A 19,225-nucleotide genomic window follows, 5' to 3' on the forward strand; every position below is an offset into this window, starting at 1 on the left:
GTATAATAATTTGGGTCATCCTTAAACAGTATCTTGAGATAAGTAGCATGGATGTCACTGCAATCTCACACCAGGTCTCTTATGGTATTCTGCTAGAAAAATTGGGCCAGGCTATGATGTTTGAACATTGCACAAATGCTAAGTAGAGGGGTTCTGACATTGTTGGCTTCAGGATCAGTAATATGCTGAGTTGGATTCCAACTGCTACATAGCTTTCCTGCTACAGTGGTGTCCAACTCAGGAACCACACACAGTCGGCGCCAAAACCACCTGTTTTGCTCCCCTTCCCCAGAGCAGAACAACCATGTCTGCACAGTAATTAGTTATCTGTCTTCCAAAGCGATCACAATCACTTTGGGTGATAATAATCTAGTGTCTGTACATATCTTATAATATCAACAGCTTCAAAGATCACCCACTAAACTTAATTTCGAAGCCTATACCTGGTCACTGTTGCTGGTTGTATGTCTAATAAGGTGCATTAGGAAATTTAGCCTTGAGCATTTTCGGACTAAAATGAGATCTGCTGTCCCATCTGCCAAGTGAGCTGCTGGTGACAGGCCTTTAGGACTGCGTGGACAAGCACAACTCATGTTAGCTGCATTAATTGCCATGAATTTTCCTTTGATAGTTGTCCAGTCATCTTCATTCTCTAGAAAAGTAAACCAAATATTAAATCAAGATTTTTCACGTCATCGACAACACAGTAGTAGACTAATTTGTGTAATTTAAATAATAATATCTAAACACACAACCTAAAGCTGCCAGGATTTTATGCAGTGGAAACTAAAGGCAGCAAAAACAAACAAACAAAAAACAAAGCAGCACACTGGTTTTCTTAAAGAGACTCTGTAACAACAAAAACCTCCCCTGGGGGGTACTCACCTCGGGTGGGGGAAGCCTCCGGATCCTAATGAGGCTTCCCACGCCGTCCTCTGTCCCACGGGGGTCTCGCCGCAGCCCTCCGAACAGCCGGCGACTGTGCCGACTGTCAGTTCAATATTTACCTTTGCTGGCTCCAGCGGGGGCGCTGTGGCGACTTTCGGCACGGAAATAGACGGAAATACCCGATCTCCGTCGGGTCCGCTCTACTGCGCAGGCGCCGGAAACTTGCGCCTGCGCAGTAGAGCAGACCCGACGGCGATTGGGTATTTCCGCCTACTTCGGCGCCGAGAGGCATCAGAGCGCCTGCGCAGGAGCCAGGAAGGTAAATATTGCGTCACGGCTGTACGGAGGGCTACAGCGAGACCCCCGAGGGACGCAGGACGGCGTGGGAAGCCTCATTAGGATCCTGAGGCTTCCCCTACCCGAGGTGAGTACCCCCCAGGGGCCGTTTTGTCGTTACAGTTCCTCTTTAAACAGAAAGCTACTAGATGAGATTATTTAGCCTGGTCTGACTTGCAACACTCATAATGCTTCATCTGATCAAGCTTCTAGCTCTTGCATAACAAAACTCCCTTTAGTATGGCTCTTCTCCGTACACTTAACCATCCTGGCAGTATGGACGAGCTCAGCTCGTTCATTACCGCCGGAGGCTGCCGCTCAGGCCCTGCTGGGCCGATTTGTCTCAAATAAAAAGCAGCACACGCAGCCGGCACTTTGCCAGCCGCATGTGCTACCTGATCGCCGCCGCTCTGCGGCGATCCGCAGCGAGCAGTGGCGAAAGAGGGTCCCCCCAGCCGCCCGAGCCCTGCGCAGCCGGAACAAAAAGTTCCGGCCAGCGCTAAGGGCTGGATCGGAGGCGGCTGACGTCAGGACGTCGGCTGACGTCACTCCGCTCATCGCCATGGCGACGAGGTAAGCAAATCACGGAAGGCCGCTCATTGTGGCCTTCCGTGTTACTTCTGGCCGCCGGAGGCGATCAGATGAACGCATCCGGAGCGCCCTCTAGTGGGCTTTCATGCAGCCAACTTTCAGTTGGCTGCATGAAATAGTTTTTTCTTAATTAAAAAAAAAACCCTCCCGCAGCCGCCCTGGCGATTTTAATAGAACGCCAGGGTGGTTAAGCCATTTTTCAGATACCACCGAAAACGCCCTAACTAAAACCAATGATCTTTAATCATTCATACATTCATTGAAGTTACATCTTGCATTACAGGAGTTCTCACAAGCTGCTCTGCTCCTCTGGAATGAATCTCTGTTTGATACTTCCTAACCTTGGACACTGGACATAATTCACATCTTTTGGTCAGTGCCAGCATTTTCCTTGGATTGTAAGTTCATATGACAGTTTTTAGATATCGCTGTATATAATTTGCTGGGCACCAAAGCAAATTGAGCACAGCAATAATACAATAGAAATCCATGTTCGTGGACCAAATAAACACTAAAATAATAAACAGAAGTCCACAATGAACCGAAATATAGCTATATATATATATATATATATATATATATATATATATATATATATATATATATATATAAAAATCAAGGGTAAGAAGGGCAACCTCTCAATGCAGATATATAAATGGAAATGTATGTCACAACGATACAGCAAATGGCTAACAATCACGCAAGGTATCAAACTACTATGCAGACTTCCGTCAAAGGACGGAAGTCCGATACGCGTCAGATAGTTTGAGCCTCCCTGAGCGGACATCACTGATTCCAGGGTAAGTGGAGACCTTGCAGATATTACTGCATAGTAGTTTGATACCTTGCGTGATTGTTAGCCATTTGCTGTATCATTGTGACATACATCTCCATTTATATATGCAGCCCTTTCGGGTCTGCATTGAGAGGTTGTCCTTCTTACCCTTGATTTATATATATTTATATATGCATATGGAATATTTATATTAGTCACTTGTCCGCACGGTGTGGTGCTTAGTTCTGTAACAACTTTTTAATTGGTTTTATGTGGTTTTGTGTGTCATTCCTTAATAAAGTTAAGCATTATTTCAACATGGAGTTGGATGCATTTTTTGCTATATTCTGGTTCATTGTGGACTTCTGTTTATTATTTTAGTATATAATTTGCTGTGCTACCTTCCTGGCCAAATAAACTGTATATTATTTTGTTCTACAGGAGTACTAAAGCTGATGTTACTACAAGTAAAAACAGAAAGTTTCACAGAGATGGATTTTCAAACGAAATCAATCTCTTTCTTAGTATCTGAACAAATCTTCTGCTCCTAACATCTGGAAAATATTAGTGTTTAATACCTAAAGCATTGTGCAAACCAATGTGTAAGAAAAGTAGGCCGTTATAACATTGTATACTGTCTACTTTAAGTTATATCAGAGACACTGCAAGCACTTTAATGTAGGCTTCTACTGCACCAACATCTACACTGCCTGTACGGTAATTAACTTCCTTATTGAAGCACTGAATCAAAGTAATCACTACAGTGAAAAAATAGGTTCCTGGTTACTTTCTGCTTAGCTAAAACAAAAAGATAATGAGAGAAAAAAAAGTCAGTCAGGCAAAAGAATGACATTCACAGCTGATTGAATCCTTATTCACAGCTGATTTGGTGGGCTGAAAAGTAGAGATCCATGTCTATCTCGTGAAAAGGTACTACATTCATGTATACCCTCAGGTTAGTGAAAACGTGTTACTGTTCAAACATGTGTTTCCAGAATTTCTGTTATTGAGAACCAAAAGAAGGGTATAAGCCATTTGGTTGCCGATGTCCTTCGAGATAAAAAAAACATTCAACTTACGATCTATGGACTTCTTTTTACATTTAGAGAATGAAAACACTGGAAATCCTATAAAGCATGCACATTTTCTCAGATTCCAGAGTTATTGTAAAATGCTGTACTGACACAGAGCTCATAAGAGGCAGCTGTCAATAGCAGCTCTTGCATGCAGAGACCACAAGCAATAGATTCTAGGAGCACACATTAGGGTGGCAGCAAGAGAGCTGCCGGCACGTCGAAAACTCAGTTCCTTTTCAAGATGATAATTATTTCACAGTCAAGGCAATTACATTAGTTGTTCTTCAATGTGTTATTGCTCAACTTTTCATTTGTGTTACCCTCTAAATGGGATTTAGATATGAGCAGTCAATAGGAGTGGGACATGCAAGACATACCAGTTACATGGGTTTTCATACAGTTTGACTTAAAAAAAAAAAAAAAAGGTTCCTCCTGTACGATAGACATTAACCACTTCAGCTCCGAGCAATTTTCACATATCAGCGCTGCACCCATTAATTTGCCAATACTTCATTACTACTTCTCACACCTAAATGATCCATAGATTTTTTTCCAGGTCAAATTAGGCTAAACAGTGCTAATTATAAGTTAAATCAACAAATTTTATTTGCTTATCCTATCCTGGTTATAACGTTTAGATTATTTTCCCAGTACAATGTATGGTGACAATATTGTATTTTTGCTTTCTCATTGTAAACCATCAATGATTACAAGACCTTATTTGCAAAAATAGTAATACAGCCAAATGTTTAGTTTGTCTTTTGTAAGGTAATCCTAAAAAGAAAAGGTGTTCTGAATCTGGGTGCTGCTGCTGCTCCTTGCTGAATACTCCCATTCTCTCTTCTGCAGAGGAGCCATGCTCTGCAGGTACCAGTACACAGGTGGGTGTGGTGCAAGTATTACATCCAGTTACATGGTTATTGCTTATGAAATGCCAGTATATACCACAATAATGCAATTTAATATAGTTATTAAACTCAGGCACTTTAGCAGGACTGCCTCTTTCAATGCTTGTACTCAAATGAGCATGATCTTACCAACACAGAGAATGTACCTCAAAATAAACCTATAGGATGTGAAATTAGTAAGCAGCAGGACAAATGGTTTACCAGCTTTTATTTTATGTGTATAGAAAGCAGAGAAGCTCTCGCTAGAACTAAAAATGAGTAATAGAGCAAGAGAGAATGTGAGAAAGTGGGAAATAGGGAGCGAAAGAGGGTGAGAGGGGGGACAGAGAGAGGGATGAAGAGAGGTGGGGGAAGGTGAGGTAGAGAGGGACAGAGGGAGAGGGGGAAGAGTAATTTTCTCTAAATAACATCAGGCAAAATAATAGTAATGCTGCACATACAAAGAAGAATTTAATTAAAGGTAAAGCAAAGTAAGATTGATATGGAGGCTGCCCTATTTATTTACTTTTACACAATGCAAGTTGCCTGGCAGTTCTCCTTATCCTGTGTCTCAGCATGCAGTTCAGGTAGTCTGACTGGATTAGCCACATGCTTGTTTCAGGGTTGTGACTTAGATACTACTGATGCCAGAACAACAGGACTGCCAGGCAATTGGTATGGTGTAAAAGGAAATAAATGTGGCAGCCTCCATATAACTCTCACCTCAGGTTCACTTTAAAACAAACTAATGGTTGTCTCAGTTCACAACTAATTGATAAAGTTCTGAGTAAAGCTGATAAGGTGATGCTGCTTGTTCTGAACCCTTCAAAAAGAGCATTCCTCATCCTGATTAAGCTTTGCACATTTAATAGAGCTTCTCAGCTAAGTCAGCCTCTCTGCCAAAAACATGGTGTGTGTAAAGTGGTCCCCGATCCCCCTTGATGTGCTGGCGAGCGAATTTAAATGGCAGATAGTCTGAACAGAGTGCAGGCTGAGAGAATATTTCTTCTACACTCCCCGCCTACTCTGTGCCACTCTACCTTGCCCCACGCTGTCAGCTCTCTTCCGCCCCTCAATAACAGAACATTTCACTAGCCTACAAGCTAGTGATGCATTTGTACAGGTTGGTCCCCAAGCCCCAAAAACTGCCAGCACTAGTCTTTTAGATGAAATATATTAATCTATATTAAAAAAAAAAAAAAAACACTTGTTTATTCAAATGAGCATTATCTTATCAACACAGAGGATGTACCTCTAAGGCAGTCCGGCCACACAAACTCACCTGGCATATTCCCACGCCCGAAAACGGTCTACACAGGACGCTCCTGGCGACGGGGCATTTGTGCACAGCTAAGCCAAGCATGCGCACTACGCCCTGAGTTGCTGAATTACCGGGAGCCATAGTGGAGTATACAGGAGGTGGAAGAGGGTGGGGGGGGGGGACCGATCAGCCTGAAGGGGGCTGGAGGAAGCCCCACGTATGTATACATTTCTTGTTTTTATGCATCTCAGGTTCACTTTAACCACTTAAGGACTGCAGTCTTAAAACCCCTTAACCACTTAAACCCCTTAACCACTTAAGGATTCTGTGCTGCGTGGGCTCTCCGGCCCACAGCACAGATCGGGAACCACGCAGGGCGACCAGACTTCCCCCCCCCTTTTTTTCCCCACTAGAGGGATGACCTGCTGGGGGGGTCTGATCGCCGCCGCTGTGTGGCCGAGCGGGGGGGACACTCCTCAAAGACCCCCTACGCAGCGATTTTCTGCCTCGCTCCCTTACCCCCTCTCCCCTCCTTGCTGTGGGCGGCACAAGACAGCTATTCGTCATGCGCCGCCTCTGATAGGCTTCAGCCTATTAAACTGCGGCGTTCTCCGGCCAATCAGAGGCCGGGGATCGCCGATCTCCTTACGGCGCTACAGCGCCATATGATGTAAACAGCAGGGATTTCTTCCCCGCGTGTTTACAATTAGCCTGCGAGCCGCGATCGGAGGCTCGCAGGTTGTTCACAGAGAAACCCTCCGTGAACTGACATGGAGCGCCTGTTGCCATGTAAAACCACTAGCGACCTGCCGACGCCTATCGGCGTTAGGCGGTCGTTAAAGAGAATCTGTATTGTTAAAAATCGCACAAAAGTAAACATACCAGTGCGTTAGGGGACATCTCCTATTACCCTCTGACACAATTTCGCTGCTCCCCGCCACATTAAAAGTGGTTAAAAACAGTTTTAAAAAGTTTGTTTATAAACAAACAAAATGGCCACCAAAACAGGAAGTAGGTTGATGTACAGTATGTCCACACATAGAAAATACATCCATACACAAGCAGGCTGTATACAGCCTTCCTTTTTAATCTCAAGAGATCATTTGTGTATTTCTTTCCCCCTTCAGCTCTCATCCACTGAAGTGTCAGGCTGTTTCTTCCTGCAGAGTGCAGACAGCTCTGCCTGTATGTAATTCCTCAGTATGTGCAAGAAGTTTTAAATCAGGATGATACCATTTATTGGCTAACTACAAATGAATAAGAATGAACAAGCTTTCGGCCTTGCAGCCTCCGTCAGGTTTACATCCTGTTAGTTTGCAAGCTGGTGGTACAGACAGCTTATATACATGCAACATCAAAAGGGAAAACAGATATTTTTTTTCAAGCATAAATACATCATGAAGATGCCTTAATACAAACAGACCATCTAAATGGGGTAAGATAAGGATCCTTGTTTACTTTATTGCTCACAGACCTGGTATTAGGATTGACCCAGAGGTATCGTAAATTCTTAGTTCACAAGTTCAGCTAGGGTGGCTGAGACAGTTCATATATCATCAATCTCATACCAATATAGAAAGTTGTTCTTATTCAAACCCTTCTGCACAGCTTTGAAACAATTTATAAATTTTGTTTCTGCTATTAATCGGTCATTTGACGTTTTGAAGCCGCCCTTCAGGGCAGTGACACGAAGATCATCCATGCTGTGTCCGTTGGACCGAAAGTGTGTAGCAACTGGGAGTCCAGATTTGGTATCATTAATAGTGTGCCTGTGTCCATTCATACGTTTGCGCAGAGTTTGTCCAGTTTCTCCCACGTACATAACATTGGGGCATTTAGCACACATGATCAGATATACCAGATTGGTGGACCCACAAGAAAATTTACCTTGTACTCTGTACTCCTGTTGTGAACCTGGTATCGTTACCCTGTCAGTGGAGCAAATGTGTCTGCAGGTCCCACATATTTTTTGTCGGCAGGGTGATGTTCCGTTTTGTTGAGGCCTATTCAAAGAGCTCCTGACAATCATCTGTTTTAGATTGTGTGGTTGCCGATATGACAAGAGTGGAGGTTTAGGGAATATCGTTTTCAGTCTGTGATCCTTGTGTAAAATGGGATAAAGTTCCTTAGCAATCCTCAAGATTTCCAGGTGTGGGTTGTAGGTGACAACCAAAGGGACACGTTCCTCTTTCTGGTTTTGCTTATATTTCAGGAGTTCAGTCCTGGGGATGTTGCTGGCTTTCCTGATTTGGGCCTCAGCCATGGGAGGACTGTAACCTTGTTTAATGAAAGTGTTCTTAAGGTGATCCAGGTGCTGGTCTCTGTCCATCCTGTCAGAACAAATCCGGTTGTACCTTATAGCTTGGCTGTAAATTATAGAGTTCTTAATGTGCTTGGGATGAAAACTGTCATATCTTAGGTATGTGGGACGGTCTGTAGGTTTGCGATACACAGAGGTTTGTATGTTGTTACCCCTGATGTATATGGTGGTGTCCAGAAAGTTAATCTCTGTGTGAGAGTAGGTAAGTTTCAATTTGATTGTAGGATGGCAGGCATTGAAGTTCCTGTGGAACTGGAGAAGATCATCCTCACTTGCGGACCAGATGATTAAAATATCATCAATGAAGCGGAAGTAGGCCAAGGGTTTTATGCCACATGCATTGAGGTATTCCTCTTCGATTTTGGCCATGAATAGATTTGCATACTGTGGAGCGAATCGCGAACCCATTGCCACGCCCATCTGCTGTAAATAGAGGTCCTGTCCAAAAGTGAAATAATTATGAGCGAGAATGAATTTGATCAGTCCAGTAATAGGCTTTACAGGTATGCCCTGACCCTGAAGATATTTACGGCAGGCCGCAATACCATCATCATGGGGAATGTTCGTGTACAGGGACTCCACGTCCATCGTGGCCAGTATGGTTCCCTCAGGTACTGGGCCGATGGCTGACAGTTTGTTCAGGAGGTGGGTGGTATCCTGTAAGTAGCTGGGTCTTTTACAGACAAGAGGTTTCAAGATGTTTTCCAGCCACCCTGAGATGTTCTCTGTAAGAGTTCCGCTCCCTGAGATTATGGGCCTGCCTGGGTTTCCCTCTTTGTGGATCTTGGGAAGCATGTAAAAGCAGGCTGTTCTAGGCTCTTCAGGGATAAGGGTCCTTACATGTATTTTGATGTTTGCAGGCAATCTGTTAACCATCCTATTAAGTGCCATCCTGTAGCCTTTTGTGGGGTCCCCCTGTAATTTGGCATAGTGAGCGGTATTGGATAATTGTCTTTGTGCCTCCTGGATGTAGTCACTGGTGTTCATTATGACTATGGCACCACCTTTATCCGCTGGTTTAATAATAATGTCCTTATTCTCCTTAAGGGATCTGATGGCCTGTCGCTCCTGTGGTGTTACGTTCTGGGCCAGTGTCTTTCTTTTACTCAGGATCCTGTCAGAGATTCTGCGTCTGAATTTGTTGATGTATTTATACAGGGCCGGGTTTTTTCCTTCTTTGGGGGTCCATCTTTTTTTCTTTTTTTTCTTTTTAGATCTGGTGCGTTTTGGTCCATTATCCATTGTATCACAGGCTTCCTTATCATGGTAGTGTTCCTTGAGTCGCAGCTTTCTGAAAAATTCCTCCATATCTCCACAGAGTGCAATCCTGTCTATGGGTCTCGCAGGGCAGAATGACAGGCCTGGAGAGTACTGACATTTCAGCTTCAGTAGCCTGATAAGAGGAAAGATTCATTACACCTGTGGGTTGCTCTTTTTCTGCTGCTTGTGCATCCAGGCGTCCACTCTTAATTCTAAGTCTCTGAAGTTTTTTCTTTTTGTTGTTAATTAGGAATCTCTGTAGTTTCCCATAGAAGGTCTGTAGTTGATCCCATGTATATCCAGTGTGGTCATCATTCAGAGACAGTTTCAGGCTCTGTATCTCATCCTTTGTAATCCTCTTACGGTTATAGCAGACTCTTAAAAGGTTATTCCGTATTCTCTCCGAGCTCCTCCTGCAGATTTCTTCTGCAAACCTGCTATTGTATGTATGCAGGGTGGGATTCTGTATCCTTAGTCCTTGAGGTATAAGTTTTTCCTTTTTGCATGTAGTCAAGAAAAAGATGTCGCTGTCCAGTTGTGCAAGTTTCTTCAGGTCTTTCTTTAGTTCCAGGAAAGTGCGGTACATTGCGGTATCTTCAAGCATAGTAGTAGCAGTAGGGTATTGTACCGTGTTAGCCATCAGTAAAAGCAAGAAGTTTTAAATCAGGATCCTCAGTATGTGAAAGCCCAGCCAGCTCAGAGGAGGATGTATCCAGCTTGTAAAAGATAGAGCAGAGAGAAGCTGCACTAATCTAAATAACACACAGGCAGTGTGCAGAGAGGGGCCTGGAGGGGGGAGATGCATCACAGAACCACAACACTGAAGAACTTGGCAGCCTTCCAGACACAGGCCGACAAGTCTGACAGGAGAGAGATAAGTTGATTTATTACAGAGATGGTGATAGTAGAACGTGCTGCAGTAAGCCAAAACACATTAGAATAGATTTTGGAACGTGTAGGATGGAAGAAAACCGGATGAAATTTTTGTTACGGAGTCTGTTTAAGTGGTTAAGGACCAGACACTGTTTTCCATTCAGACCACTGCAGCTTTAACAGTTTATTGCTCGGTCTTAAAACCTACCACCTAAATGAATTTTACCTCCTTTTCTTGTCACTAATTTCTTTTGGTGCCATTTGATTGCTGCTGTGATTTTTAGTTGTTATATTCATCAAAAAAGACATTAATTTTGTCAAAAAAAAATCATTTTTTTAACTTTGTGATAAGATTTTTCAAATAAAGTAAAATTTCTATATACATTGTTGTCCGAATTTATTGTGCTACATGTCTGATAAAAAAAAATCCAATAAGTGTATATTTATTGGTTTGGGTAAAAGTTATAGCGTTTACAAACTATGGTGCAAAAAGTGAATTTTCCCAGTTTGAAGCATCTCTGACTTTTCTGAGCACCTGTCATGTTTCATGAGGTGCTAGAATTCCAGGATAGTATAAATACCCCCCAAACGACCCCATTTTGGAAAGAAGACATCCCAAAGTATTCACTAAGAGGCATGGTGAGTTCATAGAAGATTTTTTTTTTTTGTCACAAGTTAGCGGAAAATGACACTTTGTGACAAAAAAAAATAAAAATAAAAAAAGTTTCCATTTCTGCTAACTTGTGACAAAAAAAATGAAATCTGCCACGGACTCACCATGCCCCTCTCTGAATACTTTGGGGTGTCTACTTTCCAAAATGGGGTCATTTGTGGGGTGTGTTTACGGTCCTGGCATTTTGGGGGGTGCTAAATTGTAAGCACCCCTGTAAAGCCTAAAGGTGCTCATAGGACTTTGGGCCCCTTAGCGCACCTAGGCTGCAAAAAAGTGTCACACGTGGTATTCGCCATACTGGGTGGAAGAATTATCTCTGTAAATTAGATTTTTTTGATTTTTTTTTTTACACACAATTGTCCATTTACAGCGATATTTCTCCCACCCAGCATGGGTATGTGTAAAAATACACCCCAAAATACATTACACTACTTCTCCAATGTTGGGTACCCGGAGTCGGAGTCGTGGTTTCAGAAACTGAGGAGTCGGAATCGGAGTTGGAAGATTTTTGTACAGACTCCACAGCCCTGATAGGAACCCCACAAGTAACCCCCATTTTAGAAAGAAGACACCCCAAGGTATTCCGTTAGGCGTATGGTGAGTTCATAGATTTTATTTTTTGTCACAAGTTAGCGGAAATTGACTTATTGTTTTTTGTCACAAAGTGTCATTTCCACTAACTTGTGACAAAAAATAAAATCTTCTATGAACTCATCATACTCCTAACAGAATACCTTGGGGTGTCTTCTTTCTAAAATGGGGGTCACTTGTGGGCTTCCTATACTGCCCTGGCATTTTAGGGGGCCAAAACCATGAGGAGTAGTCTGGAAACCAAATGCCTCAAAACGACTGTTCAGGGGTATAAGCATCTGCAAATTTTGATGACAGGTGGTCTATCAGGGGCCAAATTTTGTGGAACCGGTCACAAGCAGGATGGCCTTTTAGATGACAGGTTGTATTGGCACTGAAGTGCAGGAAGCTCAAAATGTTTTCAAATCGTGACCTGGACATGGCAGCAGAGAACATGGGCATGTGATGTATTGGGTGCGTAGACCAATAAGACCGCAATACATTCTTTTTGAGTAGACCGATGTTAAGGAGAAGGCCCCCAAAAAAATTACATTCGGAAACTTGGAGTGGTTTCCACCGAAAAATCTGGACATGGTAGCTTCTTGGATTGGCAGTTGCGTATTGTGTGGCATAACGGTTGGTCTCAGCCACAATTAAGTTGTAGAGACGGTCATGATATAGTAGATTGTTATGATGTTGGGATAATAAAGAAACAATATTTTTACATTTTCTGTCTGCTGTGTATTAGGTCAGATGTGTATGTATGTTAGAGCACAGAGTATGGAATCACACACCACAATCGAGGTGCTGAACCAGTATTGTAATCACAACAAATTTCCAGTGGGTCCGCACACTCTTAACCTCCCTGGCGGTTAATTTTTTTTTGTTTTTGTTTTTGTTTCATGTAAAGCTACCAGAGTGGTAGCTACATGAAACACCACTAGAGGGCGCATGTGTCCCGCTAGTGCGATCGTCGCCGGCATCAATAGCAAACAGGGGAACGCGTATATAACGCTCCCCTGTTTGGCTTCTCCTGTCGCCATGGCGACGATCGGAATGACGTCATGGACGTCCTGACGTCAGACACCTCCGATCCAGCCCATAGCGCTGCCCGGAACTCATTGGTCCGGGCAGCGCAGGGCTCTGGCGGGGGGGGGCCCTCTTGCGCCGCTGCGTGCGGGCGATCGCCGCAGAGCATAGCATAGTGCTAGCTGCACGTACAGCATTTTAAACTGAGCAAATCGCCCCGTCAGGGGCTGAGATATCTTCCTGCGCGGCATAGCCCGAGCTCAGCTCGGGCTTACCGCCAGGAAGGTTAAATACCAAGTCCTGTTTATTTAAATACGTGACACAACCATTCCAAGAACCAACAAATCGTTTCGGGGCCCCTAGGGGTCCCCTTTGTCAAGGCAACAGTACATAATGGTCTCAGAGGGACTGTCCACTGAAGTTCCAGGCCAGCAGTGTCTGCTTCGGAACCTGTCACTGAGGGCCTAGGAGCCTTTTAGTTTGCAGCCTCCCTGGCATGTGTGACGGGCAGCACTGAGCTCTCTGGGGCTGTTCGATTTGACAGCAGCCTGGAAGAGCTCAGGGGTCTGGCCAGCAGGTCACCAGCTGGGAAAGGCAGGCTGAGAGGGTTCTGGGAAGTTATTCCCTCGGAGCCGTCCAAAGTGGAGGAGGCAGACCGGCAGATCATCGTTCCCCAAAGGGACAGAGAGATAGCTCGTTTCACTATAGAGAAAGTGTGTGTAGTGTCTGTCGGAACCCCTCCCCAGCTGCAGCACTGTCTCTATGGTCGCGAATTCGCGGGCGTCCCTGCCCTCATCCCCCTGGTTGGGTACGTCAAGTTGCCGGGGGCAACGACACATTGCAGCAACCTGGCCTAGCTTCCAGTCATGTAGCTTGGAGCTAACTGCCAGGTGGGGAACCGTCATGAGAATGCTAAGGAGTTACCCCACCAGGCCTTCAGTGTAGGAATCGTCTGCCATACGCCATCTTCAAGAGGGGAGGTGTCATGATATAGCAGATAGTTATGATGTTGGGATAATACAGAGCCATATTTTCACATTTTCTGTCTGCTGTGTATTAGGTCGGATGTGTATGCATTCCATTCTGGCAGCTGGCTTCATGGAAGCTGCGAATGTGATTGTATGTATGGCAGTGTGAAGTACATTAGCATTCAGTTCCTCTGGAAGCAGGGAGCTGCTAATTAGCAGCCAGGATAGTCTGTGTGTGTATGGCTTTTGAACTCTGTGTATATGCAGACAGCCCCATTGTCCCAATATACAAATCAGGACTGATTGAGTCTGGGAACTTCAAAGGCTAACAGGACACTCTGGAATTTGCATATCATAGCCAACAAGGATGTGCTGTCACACCTGAGGAAACTGGATTATTCCTGGATCTGGACATTTTAGTGGCCCCGGGCCACAAATTTTGCTATAAAACATTAGCTAGGAGGATTTATAGTTGTAGTTCCCTGGAGATAGCAACGATGCTAGAACTGCCCTGACTACTGGTCAGACTGCGTTCTCCCGCAAACAGCGTTCAACCGTCATGCTGGTAACATTCCCATTTTATTTTTATGCAAACTGTCTTGTGTGTATCTTGGTTTCTTGTACTTTATAATTTTTACTTTGTTTTTGTAAATCCTTTTGTATATATTCTTGTCTGCACTGTTCCACTTTTTGGAATATTGAATATTTATTTAACCTGCCTAGCGTTCTGGACGAGCTGAGGTCGTCCAAAGAAAACTTGCTAGAAATGTTCTGGACGAGCTCAGCTCGTCCTGCACTTTCCCCTCACGCTGTGATCTGCAGCACTGCAGCAGCCTCTGCAGGCTGCTGCATGCTTCTCCCTAGGGAATCCCCAGGGAGAGAGAGAGAATGTGCTAGGGCGGGCAGGTGGGGGTATCCCCCTTCTGTGCAGCTGTATTTTGGGCTGGGGGATCCCCCTCTGCGGGTGGGGGTATCCCCCTTCTGTGCGGAGATATCTCGGGCTGGGGGATCCCCCTCTGCCAGCGGGGGGATCCCCCTTCTGTGCGGAGGTAGCTCGGGCTGGAGGATCCCCCTCTGCCAGCGGGGGGATTCCCCTTCTGTGCGGAGGTATCTCGGGCTGGGGGATCCCCCTCTGCCAGCGGGGGGATCCCCCTTCTGTGCGGAGGCATTTCTGGCCGGGGGATCCCCCTCTGTGAGCGGGGGATCCCCCTTCTGTGCAGCGTGCAGGTGGCCTCTACCCCTCACCCCATCCTCGCTTCCCCCCATCCCCCCCTTCCCTGTCTAAGCCCTTGAGCAAATCGAAGTACTCACCCAGGGGCCCTCTCCAGCGCAGCACTTCTTTCTCCATCGCAAAGTCCCGTCTCTTTACAGTTACATTACGAGACTTGGTGACGTCACCAAGTCTCGTAATGTAACTGTAAAGAGACGGGACTTTGCGATGGAGGAAGAAGGGCTGCGCTGGAGAGGGCCCCTGGGTGAGTAGTTCGATTTGCTCAAGGGCTTAGACAGGGAAAGGGGGGGGGGGGGGCGGGGATGGGGGGGAAGCGAGGATGGGGGGAGGGGTAGAGGCCACCCGCACGCCGCACAGAAGGGGGATCCCCCGCTCACAGAGGGGGATCCCCCAGCCAGAAATACCTCCGCACAGAAGGAGGAACCCCCCGCTGGCAGAGGGCAATCCCCCAGCCCGAGATACCTCCGCACAGAAGGGGGATCCCCCCGCTCACAGAGGGGGATCCCCCCGCCCTAAATACCTCCGCACAGAATGGGGATACCCCCACCCGCAGAGGGGGATCCCCCAGCCCAAAAGTGAGGGGGGGGGGATCGGGAGGGAGGGGACACCTGGCACCCTATACTCCTGGCTACACCTGGCACCCTATACTCCTGGCTACACACTTGGCTACCCATAACTGGCTACACTCCTGGCTACCCTGACATCTGGCTACCCTGACATCTGGCTACACTCCTGGCTACCCTGACATCTGGCTACACTCCTGGCTACTCTGACATCTGGCTACACTCCTGGCTACCCTGACATCTGGCTACCCTGACATCTGGCTACCCTGACATCTGGCTACACTCCTGGCTACCCTGACATCTGGCTACACTCCTGGCTACCCTGACATCTGGCTACACTCCTGGCTACCCTGACATCTGGCTACACTCCTGGCTACCCTGACATCTGGCTACACTCCTGGCTACACTCCTGGCTACACTCCTGGCTACTCTGACATCTGGCTACACTCCTGGCTACCCTGACATCTGGCTACACTCCTGGCTACCCTGACATCTGGCTACACTCCTGGCTACCCTGACATCTGGCTACACTCCTGGCTACCCTGACATCTGGCTACACTCCTGGCTACCCTGACATCTGGCTACACTCCTGGCTACCCTGACATCTGGCTACATGTGGCTCCCTATACACCTGGCTTCACATCTGGGTCTTATACTTACCATTGGCGTGCTGATCCCTCGTCGCGTACCTCTGATTGCTTCCCCAGTGCCGTCTTCCATGTCCATGTACGGATTTTTCTTCTCCCTCAGCGATGACATGTCCCCCACCGATCGACGTTGATGACACCAGGGTCACACAGTGTCATCAACATCTCACTGCAAACATTTTTTTTCCAGTTGAATTCAGTACAATAACCTGTATTGAATTCAATATTTAAAAAAAAAATTATTGCAAAAAAAAAAAAAAAAAAAGGTTGCAAATTATTGGAAATTAATTGAACCACTTTTTGCACGGAAATCCTGGGGAATCAGAACGCCAGGGAGGTTAATAAGTTTGACTTCTGCTGTCATAGCCTAGAGAGAGTCTGCAGTGTAACTTGCGTTACAAGTTCAGTGCCTGATTGTGCCTTGCTACTGTGTGTGTGCGTGGCGTTCCCGTATTTGGCCTAAAGCGCAAAGCTGACCAAAATACGAAAACGCGGACTGCGTGCAGGTCACTCGAAAGCAGAGTGAGAATTGTTGAAGTGTCTAGCAGCAGCTAGTGGTGGCAGTGAGAGGCGTTTTGAGGGGTTACAGCCTTGTGGTAACTCGAATAAGGCTGCTTCCCCTCTCGATCTGGTCAAATCCGCAGTCGGGAACTGTATCTGCAGGTGTGCCGCGGGGCCAGTTCCTGACAGAGACCAGCAGTGATCAGAAAAAAAATTCTGTCACTGCGGTGGGGCGGTTGAGGGTTTGGCCGGGTGATCAGAAGCCCGCAGGGGGCAGATTAGGGCCTGATCTGATGGGTAGGTGTGCTAGGGGTGACAGGTGGTGACTGGAGGTGATTGATGGGTGTCTCAGGGTGTGATTAGAGGGGGGGGGGGGGGGGAATAGATGCAAACAATGCACTGGGTAGGTGATTAGGGGGGGGGGGGGGGGGGGTCTGAGGGTGATCTGAGGGTGTGGGCGGGTAATTGGGTACCTGCAAGGGGCAGATTAGGGTCTGATCTGATGGGTAGCAGTGACAGGTGGTGACGGGGTGATTGATAGGTGATCAGGGTGTGATTAGAGGGGAGAATAGATGCAAGCAATTCACTGGCGAGGTGATCGGGGCGGGTGGGGGGGTGGGGTGGGGTCTGAGGGCGAACTGATGGTGTAGGTGGGTAATTGGGTGCACGCAAGAGGCAGATTAGGGTCTGATCTGATGGGTAGCAGTAACAGGGGGCGATTGATGGGTGATCAATCGGTGCGGGCAGCACGGTGGCGTAGTGGTTAGCTCTCTTGCCTTGCAGCGCTAGGTCCCTGGTTCGAATCCCAGCCAGGGCACTATCTGCAAAGAGTTTGTATGTTCTCTCCGTGTCTGCGTGGGTTTCCTCCGGGCACTCTGGTTTCCTCCCACATTCCAAAAACAAACGGATAAGTTAATTGGCTCCCCCTAAAAAAAAAAAAAATTGGCTACAGTACTTACACTACATAATATAGACATATGGCAATGGTAGGGATTAGATTGTGAGCTCCTTTGAGGGACAGTTAGTGACAAGATATATATATACACTGTACAGCGCTGCGTAATATGTCGGCGCTATATAAATACTTGATTAGAGGGGAGAACAGATGTAAACAATGCACTTGGGAAGTGATCTGTGGGCGGTCTGTGGGCGATCTGTGGGTGTGGGCAGGTGATTAGGTGCCCGCAAGGGGCAGGTTAGGGTCTGATCTGATGGGTGGCAGTGACAGGTGGTGATTAATAGGTGCTCAGTGGGTGATTACAGGGGAGAATAGATGTATACAGTACCTGGGGGGGGGGGGGGTCATCAGGAGCCCCCAGAGGACAGTTTAGGACCTAAAATCTAAAATACAGAGTTGACAGATAGTGACAGGGGTGATTGTTGGGTGATTGTGTGCAAATAGTGGTCTGAGCGGGTGATCGGGGGGGTCTGAGGGGTGCTGTGGGTGATCAGGGGGGCAGGATCAGTGTGTGTATGCTTTCACATACACAGCTGCCTCCTACCCTGGTGGTCCCTCTATCACTGGGACCACCAGGGTAGGAGGCAGCCTGTATAATACACTTTGTATACATTACAAAGTGTATTATACAGATCGAGGGTTAACAACACGCCGGCGCTGCTAATTGGCCGGCGGGTTGATGTCGCGGGTGGGGGGAGCCTAATGCCAGCGGATGCGCGCGATCCCCGGCTAATCAGTCACCCAGGTGCCGCCGCCGATCGGCGTTAGGCGGTCCCACTTTGCCGACGCCCATAGGTAGTGGGCAGTCGGCAAGTGGTTAAAGTGAAACTTAAGTTAAAACAAAGTGATGAGATAAACAATTGTATTTATGCTCCTACTTTTAAAAATCACTTTTAAATATCCTACTGTTTAATGTTATGTTTAAGAACTTGAAAACGCATATTTATTGTTTTGTCTCAGCTCAATGAAACCCTGTGTCTCAGAGTGCTCAAATATATGAACTAGTGAACTTGTTTTTATCTATCTTCTCCTGACAGAGAACTGGGCTTCTGAGAGCAAAGCGTTTTATGGCTGTCATTCCCTATCAGGGATGGACTCTATAGTCCTCTGGGTTCCAACTGAAGAAAAAACCACCAGTTGCATAGCGGAATATTAACTCTCATGAAGAGAAAGAAGAAAAGCAACCCAGCATATTGATTTGCATGCTTGGCACTGTACATACACAAGTCAATATCATCATGTCACATGCCACTTAGGCTTCTCTTTAATTTGTATTTTCTCATGTACTTCTCCTAGTACCTTCCAGAATGTGATTACATGACTATCTTTGAATATTGTTTTGTTTAAGAATAAATGTAGATTGTTGTTCATGGTAAAATAAGACATCCCCTGTATATTCGCCCTAACATATCTTTTAGGGCAAAAGTGAATATAAGAACCGGTCTTATTTTCAAGGAAGCATGGTAGATTACAAACTCCAGCATGTGTAGGTTTTTTACTGTACAGTATACAGAAATACTGCCTGCTGAAGACTGAAAAAGCTGCAACTAAAAATGAGTCAACAATAGATATATAGCTTCCCAGTTCAAACAGAACACTTCTGCTTGCTTTCAAACTATATCCCTATTAGTAGTTGTATTACTTTTAGGTTACTGCTGGCACAGCTTTCCTATATTTAAAGAGACACTTTAGCGGAAAAAAAATATATATGATATAATGAATTGGTTGTGTACTATGAATAATTACTAGAAGATTAGCAGCAAAGAAAATATTCTCATATTTTTATTTTCAGGTATATAGTGTGTTTTCTAACATTGC

At 45.8% G+C, this 19,225-nt stretch overlaps 1 protein-coding gene and 1 long non-coding RNA gene across 5 annotated transcripts in view; one reads left to right on the plus strand and one right to left on the minus strand.

The window, feature by feature from the left end:
- Positions 1 to 18,518, plus strand: part of LOC137563629 (uncharacterized) — a 51,449-nt gene extending 32,931 nt beyond the window's left edge. The window contains exons 2-3 of the long non-coding RNA XR_011030393.1: positions 4,420 to 4,547; positions 18,445 to 18,518. This is a non-coding gene — a long non-coding RNA (uncharacterized lncRNA). The remainder of the gene's footprint in view (positions 1 to 4,419; positions 4,548 to 18,444) is intronic.
- LOC137563628 (ceramide kinase-like) overlaps positions 1 to 19,225 on the minus strand; it is a 122,672-nt gene that overhangs the window by 6,188 nt on the left and 97,259 nt on the right. For all 4 annotated transcript variants that reach the window (XM_068276321.1, XM_068276320.1, XM_068276322.1 and 1 more), the window contains one exon: positions 444 to 652. In XM_068276321.1, coding sequence (XP_068132422.1) covers positions 444 to 652 — 209 coding nt within the window. The remainder of the gene's footprint in view (positions 1 to 443; positions 653 to 19,225) is intronic.

This window comes from Hyperolius riggenbachi, chromosome 3, assembly GCF_040937935.1.
Source record: "Hyperolius riggenbachi isolate aHypRig1 chromosome 3, aHypRig1.pri, whole genome shotgun sequence".
NCBI lineage: Eukaryota > Metazoa > Chordata > Amphibia > Anura > Hyperoliidae > Hyperolius > Hyperolius riggenbachi.